Source organism: Ruditapes philippinarum, unplaced genomic scaffold (assembly GCF_026571515.1).
Source record: "Ruditapes philippinarum isolate M1 unplaced genomic scaffold, ASM2657151v2 ctg1364_1_1_1_1, whole genome shotgun sequence".
Lineage (NCBI taxonomy): Eukaryota > Metazoa > Mollusca > Bivalvia > Venerida > Veneridae > Ruditapes > Ruditapes philippinarum.
The window spans coordinates 228,458-251,389 of record NW_026852649.1 but is presented as its reverse complement, the minus strand read 5'-3'; the positions used below and the strand labels follow the sequence as shown (position 1 = coordinate 251,389).

Below are 22,932 nucleotides of genomic sequence, written 5' to 3'. Positions count from 1 at the left end.
CGCCGACGCAGAAACCACTTCCTGTTTTAAAAAAGAGCAGCAAAATACGCAAATTTTCAAAAAAGAGGCTCTAATTCCAACATTAACCAATATGTTTACATACGAGGCATAAATACTTTAATACAGTGTGATATCCTAACGACAGTTCTTCCAAACATGGTAAATTATGACCCGTATTACACAATACTTAACTTTGTTTACGTTTTCACGGGGCACCTGTTTAATCTTGATTCGAAATTATGCAAAGCTACGTAATTTTTTATATTAAATTAATGATGCCAAGTTCAATTTTTAGTTGTTTTGTTTGTTCATTTTTGAAATATGCAATATTTAAGAAATTGACAAAGTGTCAATGGCTGTAAAGAATCCTCTCTGAGATCCATAGGACTAGAGATCTAATGAATTACTAATTAGATTATTTATGGAGTAACTAGAAACAAGTGCAATGTTGACCACTCCATCTTACCACTGTCTTTTACATTTATTGCCAAACCTATTTTATGCCAATTTGTATAATTTCAAACTGTCCCAAGATTATAACAACAAAACCATTGAACTTAAATAATTGGACAAAAGGTGTTATGTTTTAAGGGATTGCCCATTTAATCACACAATCAAAAGGTGAAAAGGTCCTTTAAGTATTAAGAACACACAACTTTACAAGTCACGCAGAGAGGTGCAAATGATTTTCCTTCTGAAATTCTTATGTTATACATGATCATTGATGTACACCAGAATGTTGAACCAGAGACATAGATAACGTTATCTATGTCTCTGGTTGAATCAATCATTAATTTTGTCAAGGCTTTTAATTGTATATTGTATAAAACATTTATATAACATAGTCCAAATAGAGTTACATTACAGAGAGAATCTGTCTATTAAACTGAAAAAGTACTACTGAGTATTCAAGATCCTGATGCATAGAAATATAAAAAGTTACTTCCGAGTCAAGATCCTGATGTATCAAAATATTAAGGTTAGGATAGAAAGAATGTCCATCATTTGAATAAAATCATTTTTATTGTAAGCAAATACAGTAGTTTTTATGTGAGATGATATGAATTCCCCAAAAGTCATTGTAAATCTTTTAAATCTCCTGCGATACTGTTTTGTTGTTTTTAGAGATACAGTTTTCACTTTTGTGAATGATTTTAAGTTGATTTAAAACAAATTTTTGAGTTCAGCAAGTCTATCTCAAAGATTATTTCTTGAACTTTCTTCCTAAACCATGAATATTGTAATAAATGAATACCCATTTTCATTTGTTCAGTATTGCACTTTCAGACTCTTTTCTACTATGATTTGGTAATTAGTTCACTCTTCATTTATTCATTCTTTCAATTCATTCTCTTGCAGTAATTCAACTGCAACTAATCCATTATGGCCAACCCTCTTATTTGTTCACTTCCACTTACATAAGCAGATTAAAGGACACCTGCTGTTTATGACATGTAAATTAACTTGTTTATCAACACCACTCCAGGTGTCAATTATTGAGGGAGTGTCACTATGCTGAAAGAGGTCTCAAACTCTGTAATGGTTTCAGTACAATAATGGTCCAGGTCATAAACCACACAAGTCAATATAACATTAATGGCAGTATTTTTTCTTGGTATTTTAGGTAAAATTATTAGATAAAACATGTATATTCTTCTTCTGTTGTTTGCTTCACAATCAAGCCAGTATCTGTGGTACATGCATAATTATATATTATACTGTATATTATACATAACAGGTTTCATATAACATCAGTGTCAGATTTTTAGTTCACATGTTTGGAAGAATGAAATTATGTTGTCAGAGCTATAATAATCACTAGGATATTGTTGCAAAAAGTTTAAGGTTGGATACTTGCTTATCCAGGCAAGACTTAGTTGTAAGACAAGGAACATTTTTATAACGCTTTTTTTGGGAGTAATGCCCCTTTTAATTTTTTTTGTTAAATTGCTTTTTTAAGAAGAATGTTATGAATTTTATCAAATGAATGATACCTGGCCTACTTCATTTTTTTCTTTTTGAGAAAGGGTACATGTAAGACAAGGCCCATGATCTTGAAAAATACTATATTTTGTGTTATGCCCCTTACTACATGTTCTACTTACAATTTTAATTTTTTTTTTGTTAAAATTTGTTTTCAATAAACCAATTATGAAAACTGTAGGAGTTGTTTTACTAATTTTTGGCATACTTGCAAATTAGGAGATGGCACATTCATAGGAAGAGGGATGTAACAGAGTGAATGATAATTCTAGAGTTATGCCCCCTTTCCATATTGAAAAATATGAAACTGAAATATGATGTAAATACCAATAATTTGAACATTCACAGTCAGAAAATTATTCATCTTATTTAGAAATAAACCGGCATTACACCTTACACTCTTAAATTAAATTTTAATGGCCTTATCAGATGACTATTGACTCCATAACTCTTGAACCAGTACCATGATAATTGTGAGAAAAAATGCATAGATGTTTTTTTTAAATATTAAAGTTGTGATTATTTTTCATGAAATTGCGATTTTATTTACCCAATGACAATTGCTCAAATGTTTTGTCAATTTATTAAGATGCTTGCTTTTTCAACTATGTTACCCAAACAAGACTCATACTTAAATACAAATGTACATGTTTAGTTATTTTGTATCTCCATGGTGCACTTGATGGGGTGAATGCCTGGTTTAGAAGACATGTAAACATAAAGAACATGACTCAACAACTTACTGAGAGCTTATGCATCATTGTATGAAAAAAAAATTTTTTTTTAATTGGTCAGAATTGTAAATTTTCATCAGAATTGTGAACTAATCAGTCAGACCCTCTCAGAAAATTGTGAAGGATTCTTTATGATTGTGAATGTGTCCGTTTTTAGTACCATTTATATAAGGGAAAAATGCTGGACTGAGATAACCAACAGCGGCTGTATGCAATAGTACATACAATGTAACTCTGACACAGATTTTGACAAAATTACAATCTGTTTTTACTAACAAGTTTTCTAACTAAGGTTAGATGTTTTAGAGAATAAATTGCTCTATTTTATTAATATAGTATAATTTATATATTAGCAGATCAAGATTTTAGTGTCTGACGTTTTAACAGAACTATGTTTTCTTTTTGTAGAAAAACAATGGGACCAGCAGTATGTTGTAAAGGAACAAGTTCCCATATAGACAGAATTATCTTTGTTATGATAGGAAAATGTTAAAACGGTTTTACCATGGAGATATGTGGGAAGATGGATACTTGTATGAACACTAAGACATTCTGGAATGGATAATTCCGGTTTTGTATCACTGAATTTTAGTATGAACGTTGCAAATAGTCAGCCACAGTCCACGAGTCAGATTCTGCAACAGTTACCTGGCATTCAACAACTTTTCACCACCCAGAATGCTTCAGTTAAACAGTCAGTTGCGCAACCTAATGTTATCCAACAGGCAGTTTTACCAGTCAATAGTCCACAACAGGCTGGCAATCCAACTGTCATGGCTGCTCACACAGGTTTACAATTTATTGGACCACCAGCTGGGTTTTTGGGCCAACAACAGCAGCAGCAACAACAACAATTGTTGGCTCAGCAGGCAGCTGCCCAGCAAATGTTAGGTATGTTTGTGTATATGTTTTTTTTTCTGTGTACAAGCACATTGAATGCAGGGAAGCTATTAAAATAGTGTTTTTCTGCAAAGTACCTTCTGTGCCCAAAGCAAAATTCAACTTTTGAAAAATTATTTGCTTATATACCACAGTCCACCAGTATAGAGTCAGTTCTGTCTGTACATCACTTAAAGCTGCATGCCTCCAGATGAGCCAGAATATTTAAATATAATCCAACCTGAGAGAAATTTACTAAGATTTAAGGAAAAGTAAAAAGATTAAAGGTTTAAGGAATAATTTACATGTTATGTGTGATTTATAATTGAAACTTCCTGTTTTATACTCCAAAATCTCTAGCATTGTATGTCTAAACTAGGTTTATTTATTATCAACTATTTTATTATTTCATGAATTTATTTAATTTTTTTTCTAATCCTATCAAAGCTTGTATTGATGTGTTGTCTCTGCTAGTGTTTATAGTTTAGTAATACTTGCTCCTAAAGCTGTAGTGATATACATTGTATATATAACGAACACTGCAGAACGTTGTCAAATATAACAAGAGGAAAATCAATACTTAACTACTTAGATAATTTTTATTGAAGTTAATTTCTTTATTGGGAAAATCTTGAATTCTCTGTGTTTGATTTACATAAATATATAAAGTAAATATACTTTGGTCTAATATTCTTTTTATGAACAGAATTACATTATATTTTACAAGTTTGTTTTACAATACCTAAAATTGCTTGATACTTTTGACAATGTGTCTTATCAAAATAGCAGCATGGGCCTTAATGTGGAATAAATGTCTCAGGTGAGCTAAAGTCTTAATTATTGAGTCTTAGAAAGACGACAAATGCTAGTTAAATATACAGTTCTGTGATACAAAATATTTCCTCTGACGTAACAGTGGCATAGTTATAGAAGGTAAAGATATACAAAGGAAATTATCAAGCATTCAGATTTATGTCTAGAGTATCAGTTTCAGCATTATTATGAATATTAGATATGGCTATGATGCTTATAGGATTAGCCTTAGTTAGGTGTTAATTAATACATGTATTTCTATTTAATAAACGTGTTGCCATTTTTATCTATCGGAAGTTTGCTTATACATTCGATTTGATACATGTATTAAAACATTATATTATGAACATGTCTATCATTTCTTAATTAAAACATGAAATGTTCTTGATACTCTTATAATTAAAGTGATATTAATAAAGTGATTTTTTTTTCAGGACCACGAGGTATATACACTGCCAATTATCAATTGATGCCGAGGAATTACACGTTAGTAAATCAAGGGGTACAAGGTACCGGGGTCGCTGTTCAACTGAGTCCTCAGCAGCTAGGAAGCAACATTGGTACAGCCACACTTTCTCCCCTTGAGCAGCAGCAACAGTTCTTACAGTCTGCGGGGTTTGATCCCCAGATAGCAGCTTTACAACATAATCAACAACAGATCGCCTTCCAGAATGCCACTGGTCAACTAATGATACAGAGTCCAACTCAACAATTGATGCTTCAAAGTCCAAACCAGCAGTTTGCATTGCAAAGCCCTTCTCAGCAGTTTACTATTCAAAATCAGAACCAGTTTGCTGTGCAGAGTCCTAATATTGCACAGTTTACACCACAGCATCAATTGCTATCAAATGGTCAAGGTAACAACGTCTTGGTCCAAGGACAAAATGGTGGAATGATTTTAAGTGAAAACTTCATCACACAAGGACTGAATCAAAATGTGTTTATGCAAAATCCTGGAATAGTTCAAAATGTCAACCAACAAATGTATGGAAATGCCCAGAATATCTTATCTAATCAGATAACGGGCCTTCTTTCTCAATCACAGGTAATAACCAATCAGAACATGGGAATTCTGTCTGTTAACCAATCACCAACTGGAAATGGAAACATAGACAATCTAACAAAAACAAACTCACAGAATAATAACCCAGGCATAACGAATCAACAGATGCAACTTTTAGCACATATTGCAAATCAAGGTGGTACAGACCTGAGTCAGAATTTACAAAACCAACAGAATATGGCCAACTCCGCAAACCCTAACCAGTCTTTGCCAAGTTTTGGACATTTTCTTTTACATCACCATATGCAAAGTTTACCTCACCCTTTCCTTCAAAACCTTGGATTGAACTCTATTGGTGCCCAGCAGGCAGTAGTTTCAAATGCTGCAAGTGACCAGAGTGTTAATAGAAATATCATAGGTGCTTCAAGCCAAACTGCCACTCTATTGAATCAATGTGTTCCTAATTTAAGTTCAAACGAAAACAGTATGCAAGTGCGGACGGTTAGTGATAACAATATCAACGCTGAGTTCAATAACTGGAATATTGGGCAGTTTTCAAATCAAGCAAGGGTTGTGAACAATATTTCATTATCAGGTGTACAAACAAAACATTTAAAAGGTGTTGAGTTAAAGCCTGGTGTTCAAAAAATGTGTTCTACAAAAACAACAGTGAGCACTGTTACAACATCAAATACAATTTCAGCAGGTGTTGTGACAACACTGTCTAATGTTCTCTCCAGAGTAACATTGCCATTGAAAGTTTGCACAAATGAACTGAAAGGAAGCATTTCTTTACAAGCTGCCAATGTATCAAATACAGTAAAACAAAATATCTTGCATGAGTTGAAGCCACAAGTAGATTTGAGTGAATCAAATCATGCAAGTGATTCTGATACAAAAACAATCTTGGTGCCAAATGGATGGGTAAGAGCATTAGAGGGAGATTCCATTGTTTATTACAGGTGATTATATATTACGTTTACAGGATTAAATTGATATGAGCCGCGTCATGACATAACCAACATAATGGGTTTGCGACCAGCATGGATCCAGACCAGCCTGCGCATCCGCGCAGTCTGATCAGGATCCATGCTGTTCGCTATCACTTTCTCTACTTGTATTAGGGTTTGTAAGCGAACAGCATGGATCCTGATCAGACTGCGCGGATGCGCAGGCTGGTCTTGATCCATGCTGGTCGCAAACGCACTATGTTGGTTTTGTCATGACACGGCTCATATATACATTGTATACATAATTGATAAAAATCATAATATCCATGTATATGTATTCAAACTGTTTTTTTTTAAACATTGATTTTTTAATGCTTCCAGAAGGGGAGGAGCATATACATGTACATGTTGGCACTGCTTTGTTTGTCCTTCCATCCACCATTTTGTCTACCCGTTCTTCACTCTGTTGTTTGGATATGACTTTTAAAGAATGGAATGAATTTGATCAAAACTTCACTCAGTGAGAAGTGCAGTGCCCAAGTACCATAATTCTACCTTCCTTAATTTTAAGCTCAACTACTATATTTTAGAATAGGAAGAGTACTAGTCTGTATATTACTTTATATGGATAGAAGAGTACATCATGTACACAGGTTCTTTAGAATAACATTTCAGTCTTCATCATTAGGTTTTATAAACCACTGATTAAAAAGTCTTGAGACATATACATGTAATAAAGATTCTGTATATTGTAATTAACATTGTTACCTCACTTAAGTGAAATTTTATATATGTACATAAGTACATGTATGCTTATAAAACAATTTTCAAACAACAAAGAATATTTAAAATATGAATTGCAAATATTTGTCCATATTATATGTAATCATTAAAATATATGCATTCATTTGTTATTGAAAAAATTGACTTAGACTATAAAGAAAATAAATTATTAATTACCTCCCTTTATTAACATGAAATGTAAATTTGGTAATATCTTTACAAATAATGTTTTTTGATAAATCTTCATTTGAGCATTACATTACATTTATGATATAAAATCATAAAAAAGTTGTGTTACAGGAACTTTAAATAAACTTGCTATGTAATGTTTGATTTTATAGTATCACTACCAGGTCATAATCGATGCTATATATTAAGGACCTTAGGTAAATGTTATTATATGCCCGAAAGAATTTCGGGCATATTATGTTATACCCCCTGGCGTCCGTCCGTCTGTCTGTCCATCCGTCCATCCGTTAGCAATTTGGTTTCCGGAGCATAACTTAAGTTCCATTTGGCCCACAATATTCAAACTTCATAGGATGATTGTCCATATTGGGTAGAAGACCCCTATTGATTTTGGGGTCACAAGGTCAAAGGTCAAGGTCACTATGACTTTAAAACTGAAAACAGTTTCCGGAGCATAACTTAAGTTCCATTTGGCCCACAGTGTTCAAACTTCATAGGATGATTGTCCATATTGGGTAGAAGACCCCTATTGATTTTAGGGTCACAAGGTCAAAAGGTCAAGGTCACTATTACCTTAAAACTGAAAACAGTTTCCGGAGCATAACTTAAGTTCCATTTGGCCCACAGTGTTCAAACTTCATAGGATGATTGTCCATATTGGGTAGAAGACCCCTATTGATTTTGGGGTCACAAGGTCAAAGGTCAAGGCCACTATTACCTTAAAACTCAAAACAGTTTCTGGAGCATTACTTAATTTCTATTTGGCCCACAGTGTTCAAACTTTATAGGATGATTGTCCATATTGGGTTGAAGACCCCTATTGATTTTGGGGACACAAGGTCAAGGTCACTATTACTTAAAAATTGAGAACAGTTTCTTGAGCATAACTTAAGTTCCATGTGGCCCACCATATTCAAACTTCATAGGATGATTGTCCATATTAGGTAGAAGACTCCTATTGATTTTGGGGTCAAAAGGTCAAGGTCACTATTACCTTAGAACTGCAAACAGTTTTCGGGGCATAACTTAAGTTCCATTTGGACCACAATATTGAAACTTCAAAGGAGGATTGTTTTGTGAAGGAGGTAATACTTTATTTAATTCCCATGTCTTACAAATGCTTCATCTTTACTTTAAAAAAAATCACTTTCGGGCATATAATGCTCCGCCTAGCGGTGCTCTTGTTATCATATATGTAATGATAAGTGTATTTATGTTTTACAGTCCAACATGTACAAGACTTACATCAGCAGAAAGTGTTAAACAATACTTGGTCACTGATGGAACCTGTAAATGTGGCCTGGAGTGTCCGTTTCATATTGACAGAGTGTTCAACTTTAGCAGTGAAGTTATAAGTATCAAATGGACTCACTCCAGCATAAAAGACACTGGCAATTTGTGTAATCATAAGAGAAAATATTCAGCATTGAGTGCATGTCAGACGACTAGAGCTAGTGTAGGTTTGAGACCAGATGTTTCCGTGGTTTCAAGCAGTGCAATGATGTCTCCACGTGTTTCAAGTACTGTACAAGAAAATCAAGACTTATGTAAGTTAAATATAATACGAAAATATGATAAAAATGTCAGATTTCATTCATTGCTATATGATTAGGCTTTCTAAATTTATATCACATGTCCCTGGCTTTGCATTGAGTTGCAAGGCTTTGTTGTTCAGATGTGAGGAAGTGGGGTGCTTGTGTCTGTGGCCGAGTGGTTAAGGTTATTGACTTTAAACCACTTGCCCTTCACCGCTGTGGGTTTGAATCCTGACAGCGACTTTGGGTTCTTTCATGTTAGGAAGCTATCCAGCTTGTTTGCAGAACGTTGGTGGTTCTACTAAGGTGGCTGTTTATGCCTGAAATAATGTTTGGAGGGGCACCTGAGGACTTCCTCCACCAGTAAAGCTGGAATGTCAGCATATGACCTAATACTGTGTTGGTGCAACGTAAAAAAACAAAAAAAAGGTGAGAAAGTTATTCATCTGAATCATGAGAGATAAGTGGTTCTACCCATCTACCAACATAAACCTAAAATAATGTAATGTTGTATATCATTTTACCACCTCAAGTTAGCCATGCAACATTAATAGCCTCAGTGAATTGATGACTTTGATTTAAACATAAACAAGAAGTAACACAAAATCATTATACATGCAGTATTTAAAACAGTGGAGAACGACAGTCTGTTTGCTGCAATGTTAAAAGTGTTAAAATGGATTCAAGTTGGTTTGTGTGAAGTCTTCCAGACATAACCTGTATAAAATTCAGTACATTTAGCATTTTTTGACTATATGAAAAAGATTGCAGTATTAAGTATAGATGATTAAACAAGACTTACCTTTGGAAAGTCGCAGTTTGAACTATGTTTAATCAACTACAAACCACTTTTGGTGATTACAAGGTCCACAAAAGGGTTTATTACCCTTCCAGATTTTTTCCGCCTTTTTGATTGGATATTGATCACCCGAAAGAAACTGATATTACGGAGCCAGACGGGTAATATACACACTAAATTTCCCCGTTGGGTAACATGCGCTGTGGCGATGCGCGTACGGTTTGATTTTACGCATTGTAAATTCTGATTTACAAGCACTTTTTAACTGTCAAATGATAAATATTTACCAAAATAGAGTAATGATACATATTCTCATCAGTATTGAAAACAAATATGACCTTGTGAAAGCTTGATATTAATTCCAAAAAAGTGCTTTCAACAGACTACTCCTTTTCTCTTGTTTACATTTGTTAGGTTCGAAAGAAAATACGTCGTGTATGTGAGGTCATGTTGGGTGAAGGGGTACCCTAAAGGGACTCTTATTTCGCGTTTCATTTGAAGTAGCAATGATTTGTTTTAAAATCGTCTTAACTTGGCACAGGAAGGGTAATAAAATTATTATTTTGGTTTAGGAGTGATATATGTGTATATATTACCTGCCAAGATAAAATATCACCCTCGCCTAACGGCTCGGGTGATATAAAATCTTGACAGGTAATATATCCACATATATCACTCCAAAACCAAAATAACATATAAAATGTAGTTGATAAAATAATATATAATCTTTTTGTTTTCAGACATGAGCAATAAAAAACAGAAAATTGAGAGTAAGGTTGAAAACAGTGATAAGAAGGCCGAAAATACTGACACTGAGAAGAAACCAAAGTCTTTTCATTCAGTTGAGTTACAGAATGTACCAGGTGATGATAGTCAAAATGGAAAGGGTGTGAAATCAGTTGGTGGTAGTTCGGATGACAAAAATGCAAAAAATATTATTTCAGATAACATTGTTAGTACAAGTTCAGTGGATAATAGTGGTGTTGATGAAAGTGCAAGACCAGATAAATCATTGGTGGAAAAAGAATCAGTTGTGCTCCAGACTGAAAGTCATACAAGTGATCAGATTGTCAAAACACCAAAAGTCCATAAAACCATTCCCAAACAGACTTTTGTAGTGAACTCGAGTGATGTTCCAAATACTGGTGTACTGACAGAAGCTACTAGTGTTAGCACATTATTATCTAAAACAATAGAGAGAAAAGTTTTAGAAGTGATGAAAAATGAAGTAGATATTCCATGTGCAAGCAGTGATGAAAAGAATTCTCAAAGCGTGCAGTCTACAAAGTCATCAGTGCAGTCAAAATCAACCACTGACAAGAAGTTGTCTCCAGCAAAGTCTAAAAGTCCTGTTCGGTCTCAGTCAAGGTCCAGATTATCTTCTGGCCTCTCATCTCCTGGGTCAGAAAGAAATTCGTCTCGGTGTTCTGACAGATCATTGTCTCCGAGAAATGACCATGTCTTTTCCACAGATATGTTCACACACTTTATGAACTTCTGTGGTGTTAATCCATCAGAGTTGCCACCAGTTTTCCAGCAAAATTTTGTAAGAGTTCCAACTGTAAGTCCGTCAACAAAGAGTCCAGCAGTGCAAGAAAATGTTCAGCAAATACATAACGCTCTGAAAGAGCGAATGAAATTACCTGTATTACCACCGAATCCACTGACACCTTTTCAGGCAAACGTTCTTGCAAATTTGCATAAATTGTCTAGTCCACCAAATCAACAAGTGTTCCCTCCATTTAATTTGCCGGGACTTGCTGGGAATGTCCATGGTAGTTATCAGCATGGTGCTAGTATTAGTTCAAAAGGCAGCTCTCAATCAGCTACAAATGTCCGACCATATCCTCACCACCAAGGACCAGGGTTTCCTTTTAGTCCTATGTTTACATCTCTAGGTGCACCTCATGCACAGATGTCAAATTTTGTTTGGTTGAGTCAAGATGGAAAAAGTAAAATTAAAAAAGGAAGGACCAAAAAGGCTGAATGTGAAAAAGTTGAAGATTTTTTTTACAGTGATGTTCCACCACCAAATGTTGATGTCAGTCAGTTGAAAGATAAAGGGCACGGTCCTATTCCAAAACAGAAAATAGCCTCTTTCCTTGACAATCCATCAGAATTTCTCAAACAACAGACAGAACTTGTCAATAACTCAATATCCTCTACCTGTACAAGTCCTGTTTTAGATAATAAAAGGACAGAATCAGAAGATGTGGAGAAGACAAGATCCGACTCTGCCTGTTCAGATAGGCTAAATAGTCCATTTAAACCTGAAAAAGAAGCATATGATAAAGATAGTACAAAAGCTACAAAGAATCCTGAAAACGAGAATGAACCTTCTAAGGTATTGTCAGAAAATGTTGCTACAGCTTCCAATAGTATTGTAATTACATCAACTGAAAATGTAGTTGCTGTCTCAAAGGATTGTATTGTCTCTAAAACATTGCCTGTCATCCAAACTGTACCTGTTGCAAGTGCACCACCCACTCCTACAACAGTGGTTCACCATACACCAGGATCATTGTCTTGCCATCAGATGTCTCTAATTAAAGCCAGACAACATGCACTTGGTATTAAAGAGGGGAAACAGGATCATCTTCACAAAGGAAATGTACTCAATCCAATTGCTGCCATATTAAATGATCCGACTATAGGGCAAGTCTTTCAACAGATGTTTCCAGAGGCAGTCCAAGAGGCTTTAATGCAATCTCTTGAAGTTCCTAAATCATCCATTCAATCTGTTGGGGAACAAAGTACAGCATCATTAAGTGCACCAAGAATATCAAGTGCAGCCCATCTTCCATCAGTACCGTCCTCGCTTCATCAAGGAAGCATTGATATGGTTCCTATGGGAATACAAAGACCAAATTTCCCTATCCAGGAACTACTGAATAATCTATCACAAGGAGAGTTTCCAGCCAGTTCTTTATTATCCGCAGCAGCAAAGGCGCAGATAACACAACAGAATCATTTAGGCATGCTAATGACGCATCCGTTTGATCCCCTGTCTGCAAGATTGTTACCTGTTCATAGTGAAACTGTTACAACAGCTTTGACCACAAATGCCTGTGGAATGCAAACAGTGCCTGCTACAGATAACAATAAATTGCAACAACCAGTATCTTCTGTCCTCGGGAAAACTTCTATTGCAAACATTGCTACAAATTCAAATGTATGTGTTAGTTCTGCAGAGAAGCCAAAATCTAAATCTGGTGCACCAAAAATTTCAGAACTGTTAAATAGGAGTGATTCCAGTAAACGCCATGAAGTAGATATGTTTAATATGATTCAGCAGTTACAAAGACAAGGTAATAATGTTAATCCTGGGCATATTTCTCTGCCAGAAATAGCTAAAGTTGGTCAAGTATTACCACATCAGCTGCCAACACATAGTCAAGCGAATCAAAATCCTGCATCTCAAGACATAGACAATTCAACATTAGTTACACCTGTTGTCAGTCAGCATCCAACATTACTTGATACACAACTTCTTCAGATGTATAATGCGCTTGGGTTTTCCTTACAGAATGTTACACAACATAAACAGCATTTAGTAGGATCTGATACAAGTTTAGACTCATCAAATCCTTCATTGAATCAGCATCAGATACTTAATACACAGTTACAGCCTTCTTCCATATCTGCTTCAAGTGTTCCACTATTACTGAGACAGCAAGATCAAGGCAATGGTAACATATCAAATGCACAAACCTTCGTACCTTTACTTGGCAATGCACATGCAGCCACACAGTTGTTGAATCTTCAAGGTGTACATCCTCCTCAAAATGTAAATGAACTTCTTCAGCAACAGCCTTCTTATGGTGGAAACAACTCGACTCCACAAAACAATAATTTTAATCTGCAACAATTACCACCAAACCATTCTGTTAGTATACCTAATACAGGTGTTGATCCTACTCAAAATCCTCTTCTTATTGGCAATCATTTGACAATAAATCCAAACACACAAGCGGTTATGAACATGTTAAACATCCAACATTCCATAGGAAATGGGACAAATCTAACAGCTATGCAGTTACAAACACTACAGCTACAGCAGCAGCTACTGCAACAATTGCAGCAAGTTCAAGGAATGCAAAATCTTATAAGTCAATTTAATTTACAGAACATAGGTGTGAACAATAGTTCTACTGTTGAAAGAAAGCAAGCAAATGCAGTTGCTAGTGCCAATATAGGAAATGATGCAGTTGTACCAGACCTGTCTAGAAATGATGTTGCAGGTGCACCAGTTTCATCTGGGACATCAAATATGGAAGTTAATGTGCAAACCTCAAATGATGTTAATAGTGAGGCAGTGGTAACAGGTGGTAATGAAGAGATTACACTGAGAAAATGTAGCACAACAAGAGTGATAGCAGCTGCTGATACTACTGAAGATTGTACATCAACAACTAAAACTGTTGATATAGGCACTGAAACAGATGCTATAGAGGAAGACAATTCTGAAGTTCAGTCTGAATATGAAGATGACCCGGATCATAATATTAGTAATGCATCTCAATCTGACATGGAATCTGAGTCAGGTGACGTAACATCTCTTATGTCAACTTCAAAAGATGTTTCTAGTAATATCTCAGCTGTAACTAGTTTACCTGTTGTAAGAACATCAAGCTTGAATACATGTTTAGCAATAGCAACACAAAAGGGCACAACTAGATCTAGCGAATTGGAGTCCAGGTTGCTTGGAGAAAAATCTAGTCTTGCTAGAAGTCAGAATCTGTCAGCTGAGTTGACTAAACCAAGTGGAAATGAGTTAAAACTTAAGATAAAGAGAAAACGATTGTTAGAGTCCTCCGTGGAAAGAGCTGTAGAGAGTGCAAAGAAGTTTAAATCTAAAGACAAGAAGGAAGAACAAATTTTGTTTGAGAAGAAAGAATTGCGATCGTCAACTCAAGCAGCAACAAAAGCATCTTCATCATTGGCAGCTGTAACAAGTAAAGGTAAAGATGCCAGTAGAATGAAGGAAATGCAGCTGGATGTTAAGTCTCAATTAAAACAAGATGAAAGTGAAAGTGAACCTAAACCTTCATGTTCAAATGAACTTGGTGTTATCAAAGAAATCCAAAGTAAAGCACAATTGTTTAAGGAATGCCTGGAATGTGATTCTTCCGTCGATTCTGAAAACAGCTCACACAATTTAGATATAACAAGTAGTGCAGAAGAAACTGTGAACAAAGACAATCTTACAAGCCGTATTGCAGCAGCATTATCCAGTCAGAAAGGACAGTGGCAGTTGTCATGCCTCAAGATGAATTTATTACATGTACCAGAACGTGTTACAGATCCAAAGGCAAACAATATGGATGGGTTAACATGCGATACAGAGCAACAACAAGAGGATGATGTTACTTCTAAAGATAACATTGGAGGTAAAACAATTTTTTTTTTATATCTTATTTATTAATTTCCATTACAGAACCCATAAATGAGTGACAGTCACAATCAAAGGTAAGAGGATAATGCTTTGTCTGGTGCAAAACTTCTCCCTGCATTGAAGGATTTTAATTTAACTTGACACAAGTGTCCACCATTATAAAGTAAAGTGGCATGTCATACAATTTAAGTAGGTCTGTAAGTTAAGGTCACACAGGTCAGATTAAAAGATTGTTCGCAGCATTTTTGTGCTGTTTGCAAAAGGAACCTGTAAAATTTCATGATATACATACTTTGTGACAATGGTATCCTTGGTTTTTGATAACTATTCTTTATGTTTCAGGAAACAATGATGGTAGTCAAGAAAAGCAGGCAATACACCCAAGGTCATTCAGTACTGGGGATCTTGTGTGGGGACAAATACGTGGATTTCCATCCTGGCCTGGCAAACTTGTTGACAATACTGAATCAAAGTGTGGAGATGAAATAGAAGGAAAAGTAAGATCTTATTCTTAGTCTTATTTCTAGAATTGAATTCAAGATTTAGAGGCATACAAAGCACATGCTGTTTTCAGTATTTTATGTGATACAAATATGTCACTTCTTTATATAGGAAAAAAAAATGTACGAATACTATTCACCGATTTTACTGTATCAGTTAATGAATGTTTATATATTTTCTGAACATTTACACTTTGTACATTTTCTACACTATATCTTGATGAAGGTCTTGAAAGACCGAAACTAGTAAATCCTTGAATAAACTAGTTACAAACCATCCTGATGTTTGATGTTAGTTCTCTCCTCTTGATTTACTTGTTAATTTTCTACACTTGTAATCAGTACCATACCTGGGTATATCCACTTGCCTGGGACCTTGGAATACTATTCTGCAGTTCATCCTACTGGGGCAACATGCCACATATACAATTCATTTTTGTGTCGCCTTGAAAAGGTGACATATAGGGGTTACTTTTGTCGGCGGCGGCGTCTGTGTCGGCGTCGTTGTCGGCGTCCCCTAAAGCTTGTCCGGAGCATAACTCAGTCACTATAAGTCTGATTGACTTCAAACTTGGTATGCATGCTTCTTTCAATAACCCGAAGTGCAGTGCACAAGGACCGGTACTCTGCAGTTCTTATTTTTAGCTCACCTGTCACAAAGTGACAGGGTGAGCTTTTGTGATCGCTTTTCGTCCGGCGTCCGTCCGTCCGGCGTCCGTCCGTAAACTTTTACTTTAAATGACATCTCCTCATAAACCACTAAGCCAATTTCATCCAAACTTCACAGGAATGTTCCTTTGGTGGTCAACTTTAAAAATTGTTCAAAGAATTTAATTCCATGCAGAACTCTGGTTGCCATGGCAACCGAAAGAAAAATCTTTAAATATCTTCTTTTAAAAAACCATAAGAGCTAGAGCTCAGATATTTGGCATGAAACATCTTCTAGTGAGTGTCTACCAAGTTTGTTCAAATAAAAGCCCTGGGGTCAAAATTGGCCCCGCCCCGGGGGGTCATTGATTTTCCCTATATGCATATAGTAAAAACTTAAAAAATCTTCTTTTAAAGAACCCAAAGAGCTAGAGCTAAGATATTTAGCATCAAACATGTTCTAATGGGTGTCTACCAAGTTTGTTCAAATAAAAGCCCTGGGGTCAAAATTGGCCCCGCCACGGGGGGTCATTGATTTTCCCTATATGCATATGGTAAAAACTTAAAAAATCTTCTTTTAAAGAACTCAAAGAGCTATGGCTAAGATATTGAAGATCAAACATGTTCTAATAGGTGTCTACCAAGTTTGTTCAAATAAAAGCCCTGGGGTCAAAATTGGCCCCGCCCCGGGGGGTCATTGATTTTCCCTATATGCATATAGTAAAAACTTAAAAAAATCTTCTTTTAAAGAACCCAAAGAGTTAGAGCTAAGATATTTAGCATGAAACATGTTCTAATAAGTGTCTACCAAGTTTGTTCAAATAAAAGCCCCGGGGTCAAAATTGGCCCCGCCCCGGGGGGTCATTGATTTTCCCTATATGCATATAGTAAAAACTTTAAAAAAATTTCTTTTAAAGAACTCAAAGAGCTATGGCTAAGATATTTAGCATCAAACATGTTCTAATAGGTGTCTACCAAGTTTGTTCAAATAAAAGCCCTGGGGTCAAAATTGGCACCGCCCCGGGGGTCATTGATTTTCCTTATATGTGTATAGCAAAAACTTAAAATCTTCTTTGAAAAAACCCAAATAGCTAGAGTTAAGATATTAAGCATGAAACATCTTTTAGTGAGTGTCTACAAAAGTTTGTTTCAAATAAAAGACCTGGGGTCAAAATTGGCCCCCGCCCCGGGGGTCATTGATTTTCTTTATATGTGTATAGCAAAAACTTAAAATCTTCTTTGAAAAAACCCAAATAGCTAGAGTTTAGATATTAAGCATGAAACATCTTCTAGTAAGTGTCTACAAAGTTTGTTCAAATAAAAGCCCTGGGGTCAAAACTGGCCCGGCCCCAGGGGTGTCATTGTTTTTAACTATATGTGTATAGTAAAAACTTAAAAAAAATCTTCTTTTAAAAAGCCCAATGAGCTAGAGCTTAGATGTTTAGCATGAAACATCTTCTTATGGGTGTCTACCAAGTTTGTGCAAATAAAAGCCCTTGGGTTTAAATTGGCCCTGCAACGTTGGGGGGGGGTGGGGGTGGGGGGTGGGCCTATATACAGGTGAGCGACCTCAGGGCCATCATGGCCCTCTTGTTTGAGTTATTGCCCTTTGTTAATTTTCATACTTTAATTTTTGTCCGGGCCATTTCTCTTCAACTAAAAAAGCTATGGACTTGAAACTTCATAGGATGATAGATCTCATTAAGAAGAAATGCAGTGCACAAGAACCAGTACTCTGCTACCTCCTTATTTTTGAGTTATTGCCCTTTGTTAATTTTCATACTTTATTTTTGTCCGGGCCATTTCTCCTATTGTATAAAAGCCATGGACTTGAAACTTCATAGGATGATAGGTCTCATTAAGAAGAAGTGCAGTGCACAAGAACTGGTACTCTGCATTTCTTATTTTTTGAGTTATTGCCCTTTGTTTATTTTCATATTTTAATTTTGTCAGGGCCATTTCTCATTAGGTATAAAAGCTATGGACTTGAAACTTCATAGGATGATAGATCTCATTATTAAGAAGTGCAGTGCACAAGAATCGGTACTCTGCATTTCTTAATTTTTGAGTTATGGCCCTTTGTTAATTTTCATACTTAATTTTTGTCCAGGCCATTTCTCCGAAAGTATAAAAGTTATGGACTTGAAACTTCATAGGATGATAGATCTCATTAAAAAGAAGTCAAATTAGTAAGGACAACACAGATATTCTTCAAACTATAAATTTTAAGGAACCCTCCTCACCGTCTAGTACAGAAACGGTTTGCCAAGATGAGCATGGTATGTTTAGTGAAACAAACGAATTCATTATAAACATTGGACAGATTAATGGATTATTAAACAAAGCATAATTAACTTTTGATCTTTTTTATTCAAACAATATACATGATATACTCAATGATAAACTCGTTGGAACAGTGCCAAAACTATATCTATTATTAGCAACAATACTTCTATTTATAGTAACAAAACACAAAAAAGTATCCCTAAATAACAGTACTTCAGTAGTTAGAATTTGATATTTTTTAAGCCTGATGAAGAGTATTGTATTACTCGAAACTAGTAGCCAATAAAAACTTTTTAAAAATGACCTGGTGTTGTACGTGTGTTCCTCACCTACTTTATTCATCATTAAAAAGAAGTGCAGTGCATAAGAACTGATACTCTGCATTTCTTATTTTTCAGTTATTGCCCTTTGTTGATTTTCTTACTTTATTTTTGTCCTGATCATTTCTCCTCAAGTATAAAAGCTATGGACTTGAAACATCATAGAATGATAGATCTTATTGATAAGAAGTGCAGTGTACAGAAACTGCTGCTCTGCACTTATTATTTTTTTAGTTATTGCTCTTTGTTATTTTTCATATTTCATTTTTGTCCTGGCCATTTCCCCTAAACTACATTGTTCACAAGGCGACATATCCGACTCGCGGAGTTCTAGTCTTCCATTTATGTGGTAATTTTTGTACCATGATGTTTATATAACAAAAATAAAATGACATTTTATAATAAATAACAGATTGAATTTGCAGTTATGGAGTCATTAAGGCTTTCCCTATCTTTGTCAAAATGCTTAAGGTTTAATATTACTTTTAGGTCAATAAGCTTTCATATAATGGTAACTTTTGAATTAATAATTTGTAACAGGTGTTAATCATGGAATAACTTTTGATAGAGAGGAATTGTGACATCACACAGTTAAAATCTGTAACCTTAGCATCATTTTAACACAACTTTACATTCTTTGGGATATTCCATAACTAATTTATTACCACTTAATGTCAATTTGATTTTTTAACAAAAATATAAAAAAAATTTCCCTGACCGCCCACTGCCAGACATTCACCATACTATAATCTGGGTTTGCACCTGTGATACCCGGCCAAAAATGGTTCAATGTACAGATCTTAAAGTGTTTCAGTAAGCTTATAATTTCCAACACAATTAAACTAAAATCAATTTCTTATACAAAATCTGATCAAAAGGTTTACTAATGAGACATATACTGAAACTGTTTTGGTTATGTTAATCTCTATTTATTCTGTCAAATCAAAACAAATGAGGGAAATCAAACAACACCTAGTGACAGTCTCATGCAAAGCAGTATGGTCATTTTATCTTTTTAAGATCTTTTTATACCTTCTGTAACAAGAAATGTTTATTTAATGATGTTAAGATTACATGTATTGTATTATAGTTTTTTTGTTTTACTGAAGGTATATGTAAAATGGTTTGGTGATAACACTGTGACCCAGGTTGAACCAAGTAAATTGAAGACCCTGTCTGAAGGACTTGAAGCTCACCATAAAGCAAGAAAAAAACACAGGAGGTAAGATATTTGTATTTATCATGCTTTACTTTTATTGTTTCTTTATCTGTTATGTTATCTGGGCTCGAATCCTGGCATGGGCTCTGGTTTTTTTTTCATGTGAGAAAGCTATCCAACTAGGTTACGGAATGTCGGTGGTTCTACATGGGTGCTTGAAATAATGCAAGGACGGGCACCTTAGTTCTTCCTACATTAGTAAGACTGGAAAGACCCAATGAAAAAACGGGTTTGAAAAAGTCTTTGCATGTAGTACCATTTCCTTTCAACTTCTGACAGTTAATTGAAGTTATTGGCTGAATTAATGTGTTATACCAACATGTTAAAAACCTGGCCATGTGTCCGCTCGATTTTAAAACTGATAGAAATTTTGAAAGAGAAAAAAAAATCGTATTATCTTTTTTATTTGGAATATTTAAATTTGTTAAGCCATATTAAAATCGATTGTGGTCTTTGTAATATTCAAATAATTTCTTGGCCTTAGTTTATTCATAATAGATCAATAAATAGAATAAGTCCTAATTATAGCATACAGATTACAAAGTGACTTTTAACATGGTTTGTCCATGTTTGAATTATGGAATGAATATTTAAATTTAAATGTAAAGGAATTTAAGGTTTAAATGCTTCCTACATTGTATTTGATGTACTGGGGTATTATAATGGAAGTCTACAGTAGAGGACAGAAAATGAACAGTAGTCTGTTGTATTTGAAGTACATTTTTACAATAAGGGATGGAAAATGAACAGTAATGTTATTGAAGAATATATTTACAATAGGGGATGAAAAATGAACAGTAATCTATTTTAATTGAAGTATATATTTACAATAAGGGATGGAAAATGAACAGTAATCTGGTGTAATAATATTATTGAAGTATATATTTACAATAAGGGATGAAAAATGAACTGTAATCTGATGTAATTGAAGAATATGTTTACAATAGGCGACAGAAAATGAACAGTAATCTGATATATTGTAATTTAAGTATATATTTACAATAGGGGACGGAAAATGAACAGTAATCTGGAGCAAGCTATACATCAAGCCATGGCTGAACTAGACAAGAAAGATTTTACACCAAGTGAGAGTAAGGAAACTAGTAAATCGGACAAGATAGTTAAACAAGTTAAAGTTAAACAGAAAAAGATGTGAACTATGACTTTCTTGATAAAAGTGTGCTTGATAAACTTTTGCAAAGTTTATCATTATAACTTAGTAAAACATTTTGCGATGGTATAATTGTTGAATACAAAAGAAATGTATGTAACAACATTTGATTAAGATTTCTGACATCTTTTGGACTGTAACTATTCCACTATTGAGACCATTTCACTTTTAAGACTTCCATTGTGTGTTTGTCTTATTCGTGGAATTTTACAGTGCTATATCCAATACAGGATAAAAACAGAATGTAGTCTAAGAGTAGAATTTTCCTGAAGATATTTAGAATTATTTTTGGTTTTCTTTAGTTCTTAGGTGAAGAATAAAAGAAAACTCTGTTATATGAATTGTTGTTTAAGTGGTTGTGAAAATAATAAGATTATTATGTAGAAATTATAAATTTCTTTTATTAACCAATTAACCTGCCCACAGTGAAAGTGATTTGCCTTTGCCACCAGTATAGATCCAGGCCAGCCTGAAAATCTATACAGTCTGACCAGGCTCTATATTGCTGGTAGCTCAAGTTTTGTATTTTGATTATGAAATCCCCTACACCTTTTAATGGACTCTTCCAAAATTAAAAGAAGGACAAATCCATTTCACAAATTAAACAGGTTATGGGTTAAATATGAAATGATTGTTTTATTCTGGAAACAATGGCTACTGATTATTTGTATATATAAGCCAAAATAAATATTTTCTTAGATACAGTTCTTTTACTTTGTGCCATATTGTTAATAATTGCATTATATTTACATGTTTTAATATAGGAGATCTGATGATATTTGTTGTTGGAAGTTTGTTCAGTACGTATACCAGTGATGTATTTATGAGCCGTGTCATGACAAAACCAACGTAATGGTTTTGCGACCAGCATGTATCCAGATCAGCCTGCGCATCCGCGCAGTCTGATCAGGATCCATGCTGTTCGCTTACAAACTCTATTACATGTAGAGAAACTGATAGCGAACAGCATGGATCCTGATCAGACTGCGCGGTTGCGCAGGCTGGTCTGGATCCATGCTGGTCGCAAACGCATTACGTTGGTTTTGTCGTGACGCGGATCTTATGTTAGATAAATTATCATGTTAACTTGTGTGTTCAGTTTTTTTTTCCATAGTATATTGTTCAAAATATTGTTAAAGATTTAACCATGATGAAAACGAAATATGCAATTCAATACTTATTTATTGTGATTAGTTATTTTAATCAAAATAAGCTGTTTCAGTGAATGAAATATGTTGACCTGCGAAATGACATATTTTGACAAAATATGTTATGTTATGTTTATGATATGTAATGTGTTAATATGAAGAGAATGCTATTCTTGAATATAGGGAAATATATAAATAAATATATATATATACATGTAACTATATATATCTAATAATTTTTCTTTTTCGTTGGCGGATTCAATAATATACCATATAATTTCTAATTTAGTTATTAATATTGTTGCATTCAATGCTTTTATAATTTATGTTTCCTGTTTTCTTTACTTCTACAGCAAATGTTTTATTTGTGTTCAAATTTTATACATTCAATAGTACTGTGTTTAAGAAGTGCTTTGGTTTTTGTTTCTGTGTTTTGTCTTATTCTATAATTATCACCCGCTTTGAACATAATAAAGTGCTACTTTTATTGTACTTTACTGCCTGAAATCTTCATTTATTTTTCAATGCTTTTTTGTATATTAACATCTTAAAGATATTTTGTATGAGTTCATCTCCA

The 22,932-nt window shown here is 34.5% G+C and overlaps 1 protein-coding gene across 1 annotated transcript; it reads left to right on the top strand.

Moving 5' to 3' along the window:
• The first annotated feature begins 3 nt into the window (after nt 1–3).
• Nucleotides 4–21,213, top strand: LOC132720133 (uncharacterized). Its single transcript, XM_060704166.1, has 8 exons — nt 4–159; nt 3,126–3,608; nt 4,844–6,374; nt 8,559–8,881; nt 10,409–15,058; nt 15,406–15,560; nt 19,927–20,039; nt 21,042–21,213. Exons 2-8 carry the CDS (start codon nt 3,275–3,277, stop codon nt 21,190–21,192), a joined length of 7,257 nt encoding a protein of 2,418 aa, XP_060560149.1. The 5' UTR covers nt 4–159; nt 3,126–3,274; the 3' UTR covers nt 21,193–21,213.
• The last annotated feature ends 1,719 nt before the right edge of the window (nt 21,214–22,932 follow it).

Coding starts and splice junctions, on each gene's coding strand:
- LOC132720133 (XM_060704166.1), top strand. CDS start 3,275: ATGGATAATTCCGGTTTTGTATCACTGAATTTTAGTATGAACGTTGCA. Junction 3,609..4,843: donor AGCTGCCCAGCAAATGTTAG/GTATGTTTGTGT, acceptor TTTTTTTTTCAG/GACCACGAGGTATATACACT. Junction 20,040..21,041: donor GCAAGAAAAAAACACAGGAG/GTAAGATATTTG, acceptor TATTTACAATAG/GGGACGGAAAATGAACAGTA.